We start from the raw sequence: 17,842 nt of genomic DNA on the forward strand, positions 1-17,842 counted from the left end.
TTATATTTAACTATGGATCGATGGAATAATGAAATACATAGTTGTATTCCACTTGAAAAAATTACATATAATCCAAGAAAAGAATATGATATATTTTTGAAAATTTGGCTCCCATACCTACAAAAGATGGGATTAAATATATAGGTCCTTTGAAGATAAAATTATAAGGTAATTGGGGAAAGTAAAAATAAATATTAAAATTATTTTGAACTCCATGGAGCATGTGGGGATCCTCCGATATCCAGGCAATCTTTTTCTTCTTTCTTTCTTTAGATAAGGGTTAAGGGGAGGGGGGAGGATTAATATTATTTTTCTTTTTCTTGCTGATTTTTCATTATATTCTTTGTAATTTTCTAAAAATTTAATAAATAAATAAAAAAAATTTAAAAAACCTATCTATCTCTGCCTTAATTACACCCAATGACTTGGCCTCCACGGCCGCTTGTGACAACAAATTCCATAGATTTACCACCCTCTGCCTAAAGTAATTTCTCTGTATCTCTGTTCTAAATGGATATCCTTCAATCCTGAAGTCGTATCCTGTTGTCCTGGACTCTCCTACCATGGGAAATAACTTTGCCATATCAAATCTGTTCAGGCCTTTCAACATTGGAAATGTTTCTATGAGATCCCCCCTCATTCTCCTGAACTCGAGGGAATACAGCCCAAGAGCTGCCAGATGTTCCTCATATGGTAACCTTTTCATTCTTGTGAATCTTCTGTGAACCTTCTCCAATGTCAGTATATGCTTTCTAAAATAAGGAGCCCAAAACTGCATACAATACTCCAAATGTGGTCTCAAGAATGCCTTCTAGAGCCTCAATGTCAAATCCCTGCTCTTATATTCTATACCTATAGAAATTAATACCAACATTGCATTCACCTTCTGCATCACTGACTCAACCTGGAGGTCCTCAAAACCTGAATGATGCAAGAAGGGAGGCCACCAAGAGACCTAAGACAACTCTGTAAGTGTTACAAGCTTCAGTGGCTGTGATGGAAGAGTTTGCACATACAACTGTTGCCTGCGTGCTTCCCCAGTCAGCTTTATGGGAGAGTGGCAAGGAGAAAGAAACTCACTTGAAATCTCAGCTGGAGTTACCAGAATGCATGTGGGAGACTCTGAAGTCAGCTGGAAGAGGGTTCTACAATCTGATGAAACAAAATCGAGCTTTTTGGCCATCAGACTAAACGCTATGTTTGACATTAGCCAAATACTGTACATCATCAAAAACAAACCATCCCTACCACGAAGCTTGCTGTGGGGATGCTTCACTGCAGCAGGCCCTGGAAGGCTTGTGAAGGTAGAGGGTAAAATGAATGTAGTAAGATACAGGGAAATCCTGGAGGAAAACCTGATGCAGTCTGCAAGAGAACTGTGACTTGGGAAAAGAGTTGTTTTCCAGCAAGACAATGACCCCAAGCGTAAAGCAGGAATGCTTAAATACAACAAAGTTAATGTCCCTAGTGGCCAAGTCAGAGTCCAGACCTCAATCCAATTGAGAATTTGTGGCTGCACATGAAAAGGGCCATTTACTCACGATCCCCATGCAATCATAAGAGTTTGAGCAGTTTTATAAAGAAGAGTGGGGAAAGTGTCCAGATATGCAGCGCTGATAGAGACTGCTCCAAACAGACTAAAGGCTGTAATTGCTGCCAAGGGTGCATCTACTAAATACTGACTTGAAAAGGGTGAGTAATTATGCAATTAATTATTTTGTGTTCAATCCTCTCTGATTCAATGTTGTAAAGCAATAAATCATGAAAACTTCCAGGGAGAGGGGAGATACTTTTTATAGGCTCTCTATATGTACATTAAATACATAAGTTAAGAAAGATGGTGCAGAAATAGAAATTTTAAATAAAGTAGTGAGGTAGTGTTCACGGGTTCAATGTCCATTTAGAAATCGGATGGCAGAGGGGAAGAAACTGAACCTGAATCACTGAGTGTGTGCCTTCAGGCTTCTGTACCTCCTCCCTGATGGTAACAGTGAGAAGAGGGCATGTCTTGGGTGGAGGAGGAATTTCTTTATCCTGAGGATAGTGAACCTGTAGAATTCGTTGCTGCAGACAGCTGTGGAGGCCAAATCATTGAGTACATTTGAAGTGGAAGTTGATAGGTGCTTGATTAGTCAGTTTAAGGTGAGAGGGTAGGAGAATTGGATTAAGAAGGATAATAAATCAGCCATGTTGGAATGGCAGAACAGATGAAATGGGCCGAATGGCCTAATTCCTCTCCTATGTCTTATGGTTTTCTAATTATCTCGGCAGTTCAAGCTAGGATGTGCATCTGGGTAGGACGCTTCCTGTAAAGACTGGTGAGGGTCAACGTGGATATGGTGGATTTCCTTAGCTCCAGAGCTGATAGAAGTCTCTGAAACCATGAGAGACATTGTCAGGGGTAGATGGTCAGAATGTTTCTCTCAGAGTAGAAATGTCTAATACTAGAGGTGGGAGGGAGTAATTTTAAAGGAGGTGTGGGCTAATGATTCTCCTCCTGTCTTATGGTTCCTGCATTTGCGGATTGGCTGGGATTGTGCCTGGTGGGTGGGTTAGTGGGTCTTGGCGCTGGCTCCCTGCTGTGGTGTGTTGCCTCCTGTCAGGCTTACGCTGGTAGAGGTGGTCATGTGGATGTGAGGGGTGTGTGGTTTGCTGGGTCTCAGTGCCAGCTCCCCTGTGATCTGAGTATGGTGTGTTGCCTCCTGTCAGGCTGTACGCCGGTCCAGAGGTGGATATATGGAGTTGCGGCGTAATACTCTACGCCCTACTGTGCGGCACCCTGCCATTTGACGATGACCACGTTCCCATGCTCTTCAAGAAGATCTGTGACGGCATCTTCTACACACCGCAGTACCTGAACCCTTCCGTCATCAGCCTCCTGAAGCACATGCTACAGGTCGACCCCATGAAGAGGACCACCATCAAGGACATCCGGTGAGTAGAAGCGGCCAGGAGGATCACGGCAACATCGGTCCCTGGCATTCCACTGGCACGGCTGGCTTAGAGCACCTGCTTTCCTTCTCCCTGATCAGAGTAACGCAGAATAGGTGGTGAAAAAAGGTGGTGAAATTTGTTGTTTTACAAACAGTTAAGTGCAGTACATAAAAATTACTATAGGCTACAAGTTGCATCACTGTCTGGTTCGGAGGCGCAAATGTACAGGATCACAAGAGGCTGCAGACAGTTGTAGAGCCAGCCAGCTGCATCATGGACACATCCCTCCCCACCATTGGCATCTTCAAGAGCCAGTGCCTCAGGAAGGTGGCATCCATCATGAAGGACCCTCACAACCCGGGAGATGCCCTCTCCTCTTTACCACCACCAGGATGGAGCCTGACGACCCACCCTCAACGTTCTTCCCCTCCGCTATCAGGTTTCTGATTGCTTCATGAATCAAATTTGTTGTTCCTTTTTTTTTGCACTGTGTATTTGTTTTGTTCTTTAGGATCAAAATCAAGTTTAATATCACCAACATTCAGTATGTTGTAAAATTTAAAGAGCAAACACGAGGAAATCTGCAGATGTTGGAAATTCAAACAACACACACAAAATGCTGGTGGAACACAGCAGGCCAGGCAGCACCTGAAGGGAAGCTCCTTTGTTTAAAAAAAAAAGACATCTCCTTCGTCCTGGAATGAAAAGCCTCATCCTGAGAGCAGATGTGCTCTCAAAACAAAGAAACAAAAGAAAGAAACAAAGGGGCTTCCCTCCATCCACCATCAACTCTGCTGTCAAACGCATCTCTTCCATTTCCCGCACATCTGTCCTCACCCGATCCGCCCACCACCCCACTCAGGATAGGGTTCCCCTTGTCCTCACCTACCACCCCACCAGCCTCCAGGTCCAACGTATAATTCTCCGTAACTTCCGCCACCTCCAACGGGATCCCACTACCAAGCACATCTTTCCCTCCCCCCCCCTTCTGCTTTCCGCAGGGATTGCTCCCTACGTGACTCCCTTGTCCACTCGTCCCCCCCCCCATCCCTTCCCACTGATCTCCCTCCTGGCACTTATCCTTGTAAGTGGAGCAAGTGCTACACCTGCCCTTACACTTCCTCCCTCACCACCATTCAGGGCCTCAGACAGTCCTTCCAGGTGAGGCGACACTTCACCTGTGAGTTGGCTGGTGTGAGATACTGCATCCGGTGCTCCCAGTACAGCCTTTTATGTATTGGTGAGACCCGACGCAGACTGGGAGACCATTTCGCTGAACACCTATGCTCGGTCCGTCAGAGAAAGCAGGATCTCCCAGTGGCCACACATTTTAATTCCATGTCCCATTCCCATTCTGATATGTCTATCCATGGCCTCCTCTACTGTCAAGATGAAGCCACACTCAGGTTGGAGGAACAACACCTTATATACCAGCTGGGTAGCCTCCAACCTGATGGCATGAACATTGACTTCTCTAACTTCCGTTAATGTCCCTCCTCCCCTTCTTACCCCATTCCTGACATATTTAGTTGTTTGTTTTTTTTCTCTCTCTCTGCCTGTTCTCCATCTCCCTCTGGTGCTCCCCTCCACCTTTTTGTGTGTGTTGTAAAATTTGTTGTTTTTCAGCAGCAGTACATTGCAATAGGTGATGATAAAAACTAGAAATTACAATTTGTATACGTCTGTTTGTGGACCCCAGGTCGGGAATTTATAGTTAATTATGTATTTAATTTTATTTAAGTATGTACAGAACATGTTTATATTAAAGATTAAATAAGTAGTGCAAACAGAGAGCAATAAATATAGTAAGCACATGAGATTCTGCAAATCCAAAGCAACGCGCACAAAAAATAACAGTGAGGTAGGTTCATGGGTTCATTGTTCATTCAGAAATCTGATGGCAGAAGAGAATCATTGAGCATGAATCTTCTGGTTCCTATACCTCCTCCCTGACGGTAGTAATAAGAAGAGGATATGTCCTAGCTGGTGAGGGTCCTTAATAATGGATGCTGCCTTTCTGAGGCACCACCTTCTGAAACTGTCCTCAATGGTGGGGTCTAGCGACCATAAGACATGCGAGCTTGTACTCCTTCCCCTGTCCCCACTTTCTTATCCTGGCTTTGCCCTCTTCCTTTCCAATCCTGATGAAGGGCTTCGGCCCGAATTGTTGAATGTTATTCCCCTCCATAGATGCTGCCTGACCTGCTGAGTTCCTGCATCATTTTGTGTGCGTAAAGCGAATCTGTATCCCTTCCAGGGAACACGAGTGGTTTAAGGTGGACCTTCCCAAGTACCTGTTCCCGGAGGACCCAGCATATAGCAGCAGTATGATCGATGATGAGGCACTGCGTGAGGTGTGCGAGAAGTTTGAGTGTGCAGAGGAGGAGGTGCTGAACTGTCTGTACAGCCGGAACCATCAGGATCCCCTGGCCGTCGCCTACCACCTCATTATTGACAACCGGCGCATCATGAGCGAGGCCCGCGACTTCTACCTGGCCTCCAGCCCACCTGATGGCGCCTCCTTTCTGGATGAGCAGCAGTGCACGGCTCGGGTCCACCCTGAACGCATGCCCTTTCTGGTGGCGGAGGCCGGACCCAGGCCCCGGCATACCCTAGACGAGCTGAACCCCCAGAGGGCCAAGCACCCTGGGGTTCGCCGTGCCAAGTGGCATCTGGGCATTCGCAGCCAGAGCCGGCCCAATGACATCATGGCCGAGGTGTGCCGTGCCATGAAGCAGCTCGGGTACCAGTGGAAGGTGAGGGGGGAGTGGAGCGGAGAGGGGATGGAGGTGCAGTAGGTGAAAGGAAGGAGGGGTTGAGGTGTGCCAGGTTACGATGCCACTAATGACATGGGAAGACAGGATGAGGAGGTCCTGAAGAGAGATTTTAGGGAGCTAGGCAGAAAGCTGAGAAACAGGACCTCCAGGGTAGTGATCTCTGGATTGTTGCCTGTGCCACGCACCAGTGAGTGTAAAAATAGAGTGATTTGGCAGGTGTGGCTGAGGGTGCAACGGGCATGCGTTTAGATTTATGGATCATTGTGATCTCTTCTGGGGAAGATATGACCTGTACAAAGGGGACGGGTTACACCTGAACCCAAAGGCGTCCAATATCTTTATGGCCAAGTTGGCTACAGTTGTTTGGGTACCTTTAACATAATTTGGCAGGGGTTTGGAACTGGAGTGATAGTCATGAAGATAAGGTAGTTGGTTTACAAACAGAGACAATGTGTAGTGAAATTCCTACCAAGGAGAGGCTGATGAGAGGGCAACGTTGCAGTCAACAGGACGAGTTGCAATGTAGAAGGCGGACAAAATCGAAAAAGGTGAATACTAATGGTATTATATTTGAATGCATGTAGAATATGGAATCAGGTCGATGAACTTGTAGCACACAGTTACAGATTGTCAAGTATGATGTTGCAGGCATCACTGAATCATTGCTGAAGGAAGATTATAACTGGGAACTAAATGTACAAGGATGCACATTGTATCAAAAGGATAGGTAGGAAGACAAAGAAGTGGCATGGCTCTGTGGCTAAAAAATTTAAGTTATTAGAAAGCGATGTCATAGGGTCAGAAGATGTTTAATCATTTTGGATAGAGCTAAGGAACTGCAAAGGTAAAAAGACCCTGATGGGAGTTAAGTACAGACTCCCAACCAGTAGTAAAGATGTTACAATAGTAATGGGGAATTTCAGTATACAGGTGGATTGAGAAAATCAGGTTGGTGCTGGTTTCCAAGAGGGGGAATTTCTAGACTGTCAATGAGGTGGCTTTATAGAGCAGCTCATGATTGAGCTCACTAGGGGATCAGCTATTCTGGATTGGGTGTCATGCAATGAACCAAAATTGATTAGGGAGCTTAAGGTAGAAGAAACCCTGGAGGAAAGTGATCATATTATGATCAAATTCACCCTAAAATCTGAGCAAGAGAAGCTAAGGTCAGATGTATCAATATTACAGTGGAGTAAAGGGGATTACAGAGGTATGAGGGAGGAATTGGCCACAATTGATTGGAGAAGAACACTGGCAGGGTTCATCTCAGAGCAGCAACGGCTGGAATCTCTGGAAGCAATTCAGAAGACACAAAATATAAGGAAGAATTATTCTATAGGTAGGATGACACAAACGTGTTTAACAAGAGAAATCAAAGCCAACATAAAAGCCAAAGAGAGGGCATATAATAGAGCAAAAATTAGTGGGATGTTAGAGGATTGAGAAGCTTTTAAAAACCAACAGAAGGCACCTAAAAAAGTCATTAAGAAGGTAAAGATCGAATTTGAAAGTATGCTTGCCAATAATATTAAAGAGGATACCCAAAGTTTCTTCAGGTTGAAAACAAGAGGCCAGAGTGGATAATGGACCACTGGAAAACCATGCTGGAGGGGTAGTAATGGAGGACAAGGAAATGGCAGATGAACTGAATAAATAGTTTGCACTGTGGAAGACACTAGCAATATGGTGAAAGTTCCAGGTGTAAATTGTGTTAAGCTACCATAACTAGACAAAAGGTTCTTTGGAAACTCAAAAGGTCTGAAGGTAGATAAGTCACCTATAGCAGATGGTGTACACCCCAGGGTTCTGAAAGAGGTGCCTGAAGAGATTGTGGAGGTATTGGTAATGATCTTTCACTAGATTCTGGAAAGGTTCTGGAAGACTGGATAATTCCAAATGTCACACCACTCTTCAAGAAGGGAGAGAGGTAGAAAAAAGGAAATTATAGGCCAGTTAGTCTGACCTCAGTGTTTGGGAAGATGTTAGAGTCGATTGTTCAGGATGTGTTTTTGGGGTACATGGAGGCACATGTTAAAATAGGCCATAGTCAGTATGGTTTCTGCAAGGGAAAATCTTGCTTAACAAACCTGTTGGAATTCTTTGAAGAAATAACAAGCTGGATAGACAAAGGAAAATTGTTTGATGGTGTGTACTTAGATTTTCAAAAGGCCTTTGACAAAGTGCCACACATGAGGCTGCTTAACAAGTTATGAGCCCATGATATTACAGGAAAGATTCTAGCATGGATAAAGCAGTGGCTGATTGATAGGAGGCAAAGAGTAGGAATAAAGGGAGCTTTTCTGGTTGGCTGTTAGTGACTAGTGGTGTTCCACAAGGGTCTGTGTTGGAACCAATTCTTTTTATGTTGTATGTCAATGATTTGGATGCTGGAATTGATGGTTTTGTTGGAAAGTTTGCAGACAATACTAAGATAGGCAGAGGAAGAGGCAGTTCTGAGGAAATATGGAGGCTACAGAAGGACAGAGAGATTAGGAGAACGGGGAAAGAAATGGAGGAAGACAGTGTTGGGAAGTGTCGGCACATTTGCTTCGGTAGAAGAAATGAAAGGGTTGACCACTTTCTAAAATCGAAAGAAAATACAAAAATCTGAGGCACAAAGGGATTTGGGAGTCTTTGTGCAGCATTCCCTAAAGGTTTTTTGCAAGTTGAGTCTGGTGAGGAAAGCAGATGCAACGTCAGCATTCATTTCAAGAGGACTACAATAAGGATATAATGTTGAGACTTTATAAAGCATTGACGAGGCCTCACTTGGAGTATTGTGAGCAGTTTTGAGCCCATTATCTTAGAAAGAATGTGCTGAAACCGGAGAGGGTTCAAAGGAGGTTCACGAAAATGATTCCAGGATTAAACTGCCTGTATGAAGAGTGTTTGATGACTCTGGGCCTCTATTCACTGGAATTTAGAAGAATGAGGGATGACCTGATTAAAACCAGAAAGACCTTGACAGAGTGGGTGTGGAAAGGATTTTTCCTTTCGTGGGAGTGTCAAAATAGAGGGTGGTCCTTCGTAACGGAGATGAGGAGGAAATTCTTTAGTCAAAAAGTGATGAATTTGTGCAATTAATTGCCAAGGGCAGCTGAGGAAGCCAAATTTTTATGTATATTTAAGGGAGAGGTTGATAGCTTCGTGATTGAGCAGGGCATGAAAAGAAACAGGAGTGGGGGGAAAGGCAGGAGTTTGGAGCTTTGGGAAAATGGATCTGTCATGATGAAATGGAATAGCAGACTTGATGAGCTAAAGGCCTAATTCTGATCCTGTATCTTACGGTCATGATGCAACTCGGATATAGATTTATAAAGCATTGGTCAGACCCGCACTTGGAGTATTATGAGCAGATTTGGGCCCCTTATCTAAGGAAAGATGTACTGGCAATAAAAGGGACTACAGGAGGTTGGGGAGAGGGATTCCAGGGATAAAAGGGTTAACACATGAGCAGTAGAGGGATTCCCTTCAGAACAGATGAGGAGGAATTTCTTTTGTCAGAGGGTGGTGATTCTGTGGAATTTATTGCCACAGATGGTTGTGGAGGCCAAGTCGTTGGGTATAGTTAAAGTGGAGGTTGACAGATTCTTGGTTAATCAGGGTGTCAAAGGTTACAGGAAGAAGGCAAGAAAATGGGGTTGAGAGGGCTAATGTATCAGCCACGATGGAATGGCAGAGCAGATTCGATGGGCTGAATGGCCTAATTTTGCTCCTCTGTCTTATACCAGTGGAAGTGGAAGGTGAGGGGGCCGCGGGATAGGGAGGTGGTTCGGGGTTTCTGAGAGCTGCGGTGGGGGGGAGGTACTGGAGGGATGAGGGATTGGGATGTGGTTGGGGGAGGATAGAGTTAGGAATGGGAGTGAGCTGATGTGCTGGTTGATTGAGAGGTGATGGGAAGGATGAGGGACAAAGAGATGGAGGAGTAGGGGGGAGGTAGAAAGGGATGTGGTGAGTGACTTGGGGTGGGTGAGAGGGCAGGCGGGGGGAAGGTAGCATGTGGGAGGGGAAATACCAGTGGGGGGAAGAATGAGGAGAGGAGTTGAGGGGGTGTCTGTGGGTAAAAGTGTGGACCAGTACAGGAACTTGAGGTGGTTTAAGACACAGAAAGACCCTGTCCCTTGCTCCTACGACTTAAATAGATGAGGGAATAATGAGGCTGGTCAGAGTGTGGTGATTCACCAGGATCTGGGCACGGACTGTTTCCCGAGAGACTTGATTGACAGTGTGTTTTGGAGCAGTGGTGCAGGTTGAGGGCACACCTGAATCAGAGTTAAGTTTAATATTGTGAAATTTGTTGTTTTGCAGTGCAGTGCGTAATAATAAAAACTAAAATAAGTAGTGTATATAAATAAGAGAGGGGAATAAAACGGAGCCAGTCTTCATGGGCAACATGAGTGAATCTGCAGATGCTGGAAATAAATAAAAACACAAAATGCTGGCAGAACTCAGCAGGCCAGACAGCATCTATGGGAGGAGGTAGAGATGATGTTTTGGGCCGAAACCCTTCATCAGGATGGTCACTACCTCCTCCCATAGATGCCGTCTGGCCTGCTGCGTTCTGCCAGCATTTTGTGTTTTTATCCCGTCTTCATGGGTTCATTGTCCTTTCAGAGTTCTGATGGTGGACAAGGAGGGGAAAAAGCTATTCTTGAAATGTTGAGTGTGTGTCTTCAGACTCCCGTACCACCTCGATGAGAAGAAGGCATGTCATGGGTGATGGAGGTCCTTAATAACCAATACCAAGTTTTTGATGCATCACCTTTTGAAGGTGCCCTTGATGCTGGGGTGGTGAGTGATGGAGGTGTACAAAATAATGAGGGGGCTTCATAGGGCAGAGGGAAGGAGATTTTCCTTCAATTGCAGAGATGCCAGCATCTATGGGGCATTGCTTTTGAATTGGGGAATAGGAGTGGGGGTTAGCTTTTGAGGAGACCTGAGGAAGTACTTCTCCCCTTGAGGGGCAATTGGAATCTAGAACCCACTGGCACAGACCCTCACAATGTCCATAATCATTCAAGTGAACTCTTGAACAGCCAAGGGGAGGGGAGGCTGCCAGAGGATTGGGATTGAGTACTTGATGATCAGCAGGGATAGGTGGGCTGAAGGGACCCCCTCTGCGAGCTTGATGGAACTATGTGTTTTAATCTAATGTTCTTTCGGAAGTCAGAAAGAGGCTCAAAACATGATGGTTTTATTAAGAGTTGATAGAACAAAGAGAAATTTAGCGGAACAGTGATAGCGGTTGAGGAGTGAAACTAAAAATGGTGGCTAGCATAAAACAGTAATTTGTAGACCCAGAGATGATAAAAAATCTACTCGAATCTGTAGGTAAGAGACAGCAATTAGAAAGTACTCAATACAGAACAAAGAAGCTTCCAGAGCTTTCCAGAATTATATTTTGTATAGTCATTATAGGCATATCTAATACATATTATTAGATATGTGTAATATGCATGCAGATAATTAATTGTTAAACTGCAGAGAAAGTAACAAACAGCCTAATCTAAGGATTAAGCAGTTGGATCCAACAGCTTTCCCTTACTTTTCTTTCCCTTCCTGTCCCTCTTCCTACTTCCTGCACCACTCCACACTCTCCTACCTCTATCTACGTTATTATTCCCATGTTTTTTCACATCTTTCCTCTCTGCTGCGAACTGGCTCATGCCCCCTCCCACTACCCCTGTCCCCTGTCCCTTACCTTCTCCTCCCCTCCCTCCGCCTCTCCTCCCTCTTCCCCGCCCACCCTCATCCTCCCTGCCCCTCCTCTTCCTCTCACACTCCCTCATCTTCTTCCTCCCTCCCCTACCCCTTCCTCACTTCCATCTTCCCACCCCTCTACTTGACTCTCCACCTGACCCTGTCCCCACCTCCCCCTCACTCCCTCTCCCTCCTCCCCTCCCACCCCTCTCTCCCCAACCCCAGGTAGTGAACCCTTATCACTTGCGAGTTCGTAGGGAGAACTCCATGACGGGAACCTACTCCAAGATGAGTCTCCAACTGTACCAGGTGGACAATCGGACGTACTTGGTGGACTTCCGCAGTATTGATGGTGAGTTCACCCCTCGTTGCTCCCTTTCCCTCTCTCCCAGCCCCCAAGATGCTGATTGAGTAAGATCCACCCCTTGGTAACAGAACATAGTATACACTACAGGCCCTTTGGCCCACAATGTTATAACATCAATCTAACCCTTCCATCCCATGTTTTGCTTTGTGCCAATGTAAGAGGTACTTCAATATCCTTCATGTAGCTACCTCTACCACCACTCTTGGTAATGCACCAGGATGAGGTAAGGGATGAGGAGCGGAGCAATGTGGCGAGGGTGGAGGGGTACGGCCCAGTACCCTACCTTTACCATAATGATGTTTACTCTCACTTGCAGCAGATGAGGTGATCGAACCGCGGTCTGGCCAATCGACCCCCCACCGCTCGGAATCCATCAGTAGCCAGCAACACTCCAGCTTGAGGAGTGATTCGGACTCAGAGTCGACGGGCAGGTGCGCAGACCCAGCCACGTTCTCACTGGGAGAAATTGGCACCTCCACCGAGCTGAACCACAGGGCTGGCAGCCATGTCATCGAGTTCTTTGAGATGTGCGCCAACCTGATCAAACTACTGGCCCGATAATGGATGCTCGCCTCCTCTTCCATGTGCACGGCGCCACGGAAAATCAGTTAAATGCCGCGAAACATCTTGCTCAGAACCTTTAGCTCCCTTTGTGCCAGGCGCTCAAGGGTGCTGTGAACCAGGAGAGAGTCCCTGTAACTAGTATTCTTTCCTTCTCTCTGTGTGCCGTGCCCTAGCCCTCTCTGCCGCCTGCCTGTGCGTCTGTAGTAGTGGCTGTTGTGAAATTAATTGCTTCGCTGATAAGTCTCTCATTACAGCCAAGGCAGTGTGTGTGTTGGGTTGGACCCCAGTCAGTGTTTGTACTCCCTCCTTCCTGACTGTGGTGACCAGCATCTAGACACTGATGTGAATCTATTGTCATATCTACTTACGCTGGCAACTGGACGGGAAACTCTTGGTGTAAGGGCCAGTGCTGGGTGAGGACAGTCATGTAATAGTCTTAGAGAACTACAGCACAGAACAGGCCCTTTGGCCCATCTAGTCTGTGTGGTTCTGCCTACTCCCTTGATCTGTACCTGGACCATAACCCTCCCATCCATGTACTAATCCAAACTTCTCTTCAGTGCTGCCTTTGAACTTGCATCCATCACTTCTACTGGCAGACAATACTTCAAGTGTGGCCTGACTAGTGTCTTATCAAGCTTCAGCATATCTCCTTGTGGACATTGTGGGTCTTGGGAGAGTAAATCCCAGTCTGGGAACACTGACAAGCTGATTCTTGTTACAAAGCCATCAACATGCTAAATGTGTCTCACCCTGCGAGTGTGTGATGGGATAGTGTAGAGGGAGTTTCACTCTGTGTCTGACCCTGGGAGTGTGTGATGGGACAGTGTAGAGGGAGTTTCACTCTGTGTCTGACCCTGCGAGTGTGTGATGGGACAGTGTAGAGGGAGTTTCACTCTGTGTCTGACCCCGGGAGTGTGTGATGGGACAGTGAGAGAGTTTCACTCTGTGTCTGACCCTGGGAGTGTGTGATTGGATGGTGCAGAGGGAGCTTCACTCTGTGTCTGATCCCCCCCCCCCCCTTTTTTATATATACAAAATTTCTTTATTACAAATTCGGTGCTATATATACAAAACAGTGACGAACACAACTACTTCACTACAAATAGACAATAGAAGTTAAATCAAAATGTTTCTATCTCTATCTATGATGGCAATTACACCCCGCAAAGCCCAATGGTCCCAGAGCGTCTCTAAGGTCGCCGTGGACAGCACATGTTCCTTTTCAATATTTACCAGGCACGAACATACCCCTTAAACATTGCCAGGCAGTCTGCCCAGGGAGATCCTCCCGCCACCCGTTTCCAAGTCCCATGGATGGCTGTTTTCGCCAGCCCCAGGAGCAAGTTGACAAGGACATCCTCATCCCTCCATGCCCCACCCTCCTTACTGGATGACCATATATAAATAGGGTGGGGCTAAAATGCAACCAGAAGGCGAGAAGCAGCCCACACAGATACGCAAAAAGGGGCTGCAGCCTCGCACACCCCATGTACATGTGTTACACGGTCTCCTTTAGCCCACAGAAGGTGGCATGCGGGTGGGAGATCGGTGAGCAAACTAAAGAATTTATTACAAGGCACCACCCTATGCAGCAGCCTCCATCACAGATCCCCAAGGTGCAAGCGAAGAACCCCCTCATAAAGGGACTTCCACTGGAGACCTCCCTCACCTCCAGGTGGAAAGACCTACCACCATAGCGTTTGGGGATGGTGGACAAGGGCAAGGAAGTAGAGGGTGTGGAGCAGCAGCCCATATAGATACCTCCTTCCTGCATCCCTGAATGGGATTGTGGGTGTCGAGGAGAGACGGCTCAAGTTGTGTGGACTCGGCTCTTGGACAAGATTGCGGGGCCTGGGCCCAACAAGCAGCTCAGCCTGAGTCGGTCCACTCACCTGAGCTGCACTGACATCCGTTGAGGTAGGGCAAGGATCGGCCAGGACTCCACCCTCTACCAGAGGAGGGAACTCCCGGTCTGAGGCAACCATGTTCTAGACTCTCAGTAGGTCCTGATAGAAGCTGGGCAGACTCCACAAAGCAGCATGGCTGACATCCACCAATGGTAGCCACATATCTTTGTGAAGATAGCAGCCCCTCCAGAGGAAGAATGTTGCCAACACGTGTCACTTGGGAGGGTGCTCGGCGTCCAGGAATCTCTGCAGAGTCCTGAGTCGGAGAGCCGCCAGTCATGTACGTACGCACACCTGCGACTGTCCGCCCTCTCCCACTGGGAGACTCGACCACTGAGGAGACTCAGTGTTTCCTGTTACCTCAGAAGAAGTTCACTAATTTCCTCTGCATTCTCGCAACAGAAGGGGCAGGAGGGGCCAAGGTGACCATCCGGTACCACAACATGGAGGCCACCAACTGGTTTATGACCACCACCCTGCCTCAATAGGAAAGCACCCTGAGAAGGCCTGACCAGCGCCGCAGCCGGGCCATGACTTTCGTCTCCAGGTCCTGCCAGTTCGCCAGTCAGGTCTTCCTGGAAGGACTAAGGTAGACTCCCAGATAGAGAAAACATCTGGTGCTCCACTCAAAAGGTCTCATCTCCTCTGGCAGGGAGACCATCTGCCACTGACCCACTAAGAGTCTGGAAAATTTCGCCCGGTTGATCCTAGTGGAGGATGCCGGCAAGAAAACTTTTTGGCACTCGAGCATCCTTCACAGGTCACTGGGATCTGTCACCATGAGGAGTACGTCGTCAGTGTAGGCCGAGACGACGACCTCCATGTCTGGTTCATGCAGAACCAGACCCCCCGTCAGCCTTTGCCAAAGAAGGCTCAGGAATGGCTCGACACAGATCACATACAATTTACCAGACATAGGGCACCCCGAAGAAGAAAGACATCTCCGAGTGGAGTCATCAGGACGCTGTCATGACCGTTTTTTAGCAGACTTTCTTATTTTTACGAGGTCGAGTTGCTATCTCGACACTCAACCGTTTGGATTCGAACTCGGGAGCCTTTGCTCCGAAGTCCAGTGCTGATGCCACTACGCCATCAGCCTGCTGCACCTGGTATTCCCAGGTGGTCTCCCATCAAAGTACTAACCTGGCCTTAGCCTGCTTAGCTTCCGAGATCAGATGAGATCAGGCATTTTCGGGCTAGTATAGCCTGACCTTGGGAGTGTGAGATGGGACAGTGTAGAGGGAGTTTCACTCTGTGTCTGACCCCGGGAGTGTGTGATGGGACAGTGTAGAGGGAGTTTCACTCTGTGTCTGACCCAGGGAGTGAGTGTTGGGACAGTGTAGAGGGAGTTTCACTCTGTGTCTGACCCAGGGAGTGTGTGATGAGACAGTGTAGAGGGAGCTTCACTCTGTGTCTGACCCTGGGAGTGTGTGTTGGGACGGTGTAGAGCAGGGGTTACCAACCTTTTTTGTGCCATGGAGCCTTATCATTAACTGAGAATTCTCTGGACACAGGTTGGGAACCCCTGCTCTGAACAATTCCTGTCCAAATTTCTTTTAAATATTGTGAATGTACTGTCCATGTATCGAGCCCTTCTTCTGGCAGCTCATTCTGTATCCCCACTGTAGAGAACATTTGTCCTCAAGGCTCCCTTTAAATCTTTTCTCTCTCACCTTAAACCTGTGCACCGTCCCCACAAAAATACACCCCCTCTTCCCACCAAAGAAAGCGAATGCACAGCTGTGGCTCCCTGCACCTCTTCTCGGCTCCACACTGGAAAATCAGGAATGGCTGACTCCTGCTAATTAATCTTCCCAGTCAACCTCCGTGCTGCCTCTGTCTGGGCAGTGTGTGATGGGACAGTGTAGATGAAGCTTCATGTGAATCAAAATCCAGTTTAATATCTCTGGCATATGTCTGAAATTATGTTGACTTGTGACAGCAGTACAGTGCAATACACAATATTTTTAAAACTATTAATAAATATATATAAATATTTAAATTAATTAAGTCATGCATAAAGAGAAGGAAAAGATAGTGAGGTAGTCTTCATGGGCCTTTCAGAAATCTGATGGTGGAGAGGAAGAAGCTGTTCCTCAGACACTGTGTGTGTGTCTTCAGGCTCCTGTTCCTTCTCCTTGATGGTAACAAGGAGAAGAGGGCACGTCTTGGGTGATGGGAGCTCTTAATGATGGATGTCATCTTTCTGAGGTACATACCCACAACTCATCCTAATCCTACGTGTTTGAAGTGTAGGAGGAAGCCAGAGAACAACCATGCACACTGGGAGAATGTACAAACTGCTAATAGACAGCGGGGCAATTGAAGCCCAATTTTACAGCTGGCTCTTTAAATTGTTATGCTACTGTGCCGTTAAATTTCTATCATGTTAATGAGGGTGCAGTGAAGCACAGTCTGCTCCATCAACTTGCTAATGTGTGAGCACAGGAATTGGCCATGGTGAAGAGGCTGAGGGTAGCTTGTCCCTATGCTGCTAACTCAGGAGAGAAGCAGGAATACGTTGAGGAAGGTGATCAATTTCCCGTGTTTGGAGGCTGCTGATCACTGATGATAGGGAGAACATACACTTTCTGCTGGAATTGTGAGTGGGAAAATCATAAACAGAAATCTCCGAGACTTGGATGCAATCCAGGGTATTTTCGGATCTCTAGCTGTTTTGTTTTTGGAAGTATTAGGAATTTGTCCCGGTGTGAGCCAGCCCTACCAAAGGGAAGGGAACATTGCCACTGAGTGCACTGAATCAGCAAACCCTTTTTGTATTCTGCATACGTCTAATTTTGTAGTTTTTACTTTCTAGGCATTGTCTACACTGATCTGTAATTCAGTACTGAATATAGTAATGTCTCTTGCCACATCACGGCTTTCATAAAGGATTAAATCAATAAATGCAAATAATTTTGTAAAAAAATAAATGGTGATTTTGCAATCAATCCAACTGACAGTGCAATGTCCTCATTTCCAGTGTCTTGCAATTGATCTGGTGAGATCACTGTTCAGAAACAAACAGACATACACGTACACTAAGACAGAGACAGACACACAATTTAGCACAGATTAGACTTTGAATGAAGCACAGCACCCTCCTATTACACACTCGCAGGTTGGGGACAGAGTGAAGCTCCATCTATACCGTCCCATCACACACTCCTGGAGTTAGACACAGGGTTTAACTCCCTTTACACTGTCCCATCATACAGTCCTGGGGTAGGACTGAATGAACATCTTGTCATGCTCTCCCAGGACAAGGATAACAAATTATGAATAATGCAAAGCCCTTCAGGTCATGTCAAATACACCTGGAGCAGGGACAATGTGGACTAGATGCAGAGCAAAGTTCACCGTGTAATTAATATTAGACTGTTTCCTACTTCGGTAGCTGTTTTGCCAGCTGGCCAGTGCCATTGGGTTGTAGGTATTTATCAGAGTTAGAATACAGGCAGGATAGACAAAGGAGAGTCAGTGAGTGGTGTTAATTTGGATTTTCAGAAGGTGCCACAAATGCGGCTGCTTAACAAGCTCCAAGTCCGTGGTATTACAGGAAAGATTCTAACATGGATGGAAGATTGGCT

The 17,842-nt window shown here is 46.6% G+C and overlaps 1 protein-coding gene and 1 pseudogene across 2 annotated transcripts in view; one reads left to right on the plus strand and one right to left on the minus strand.

Moving 5' to 3' along the window:
• The window catches only part of LOC132396585 (5'-AMP-activated protein kinase catalytic subunit alpha-1-like), a 40,458-nt gene extending 23,255 nt beyond the window's left edge, over positions 1-17,203 (plus strand). The window contains exons 6-9 of one of the 2 annotated variants that reach the window (XM_059974265.1): positions 2,710-2,934; positions 5,192-5,690; positions 11,637-11,763; positions 12,095-17,203. In XM_059974265.1, the coding sequence (XP_059830248.1) occupies positions 2,710-2,934; positions 5,192-5,690; positions 11,637-11,763; positions 12,095-12,339 (1,096 nt within the window). In that variant the 3' untranslated portion in view covers positions 12,340-17,203. The remainder of the gene's footprint in view (positions 1-2,709; positions 2,935-5,191; positions 5,691-11,636; positions 11,764-12,094) is intronic. The other variant, XM_059974266.1, reaches the window with a different exon arrangement.
• On the minus strand, positions 15,347-15,463 carry LOC132397574 (5S ribosomal RNA; annotated as a pseudogene).
• Positions 17,204-17,842: the final 639 nt, after the last annotated feature.

Source organism: Hypanus sabinus, chromosome 7 (genome assembly GCF_030144855.1).
Source record: "Hypanus sabinus isolate sHypSab1 chromosome 7, sHypSab1.hap1, whole genome shotgun sequence".
NCBI classification, from domain to species: Eukaryota; Metazoa; Chordata; class Chondrichthyes; order Myliobatiformes; family Dasyatidae; genus Hypanus; species Hypanus sabinus.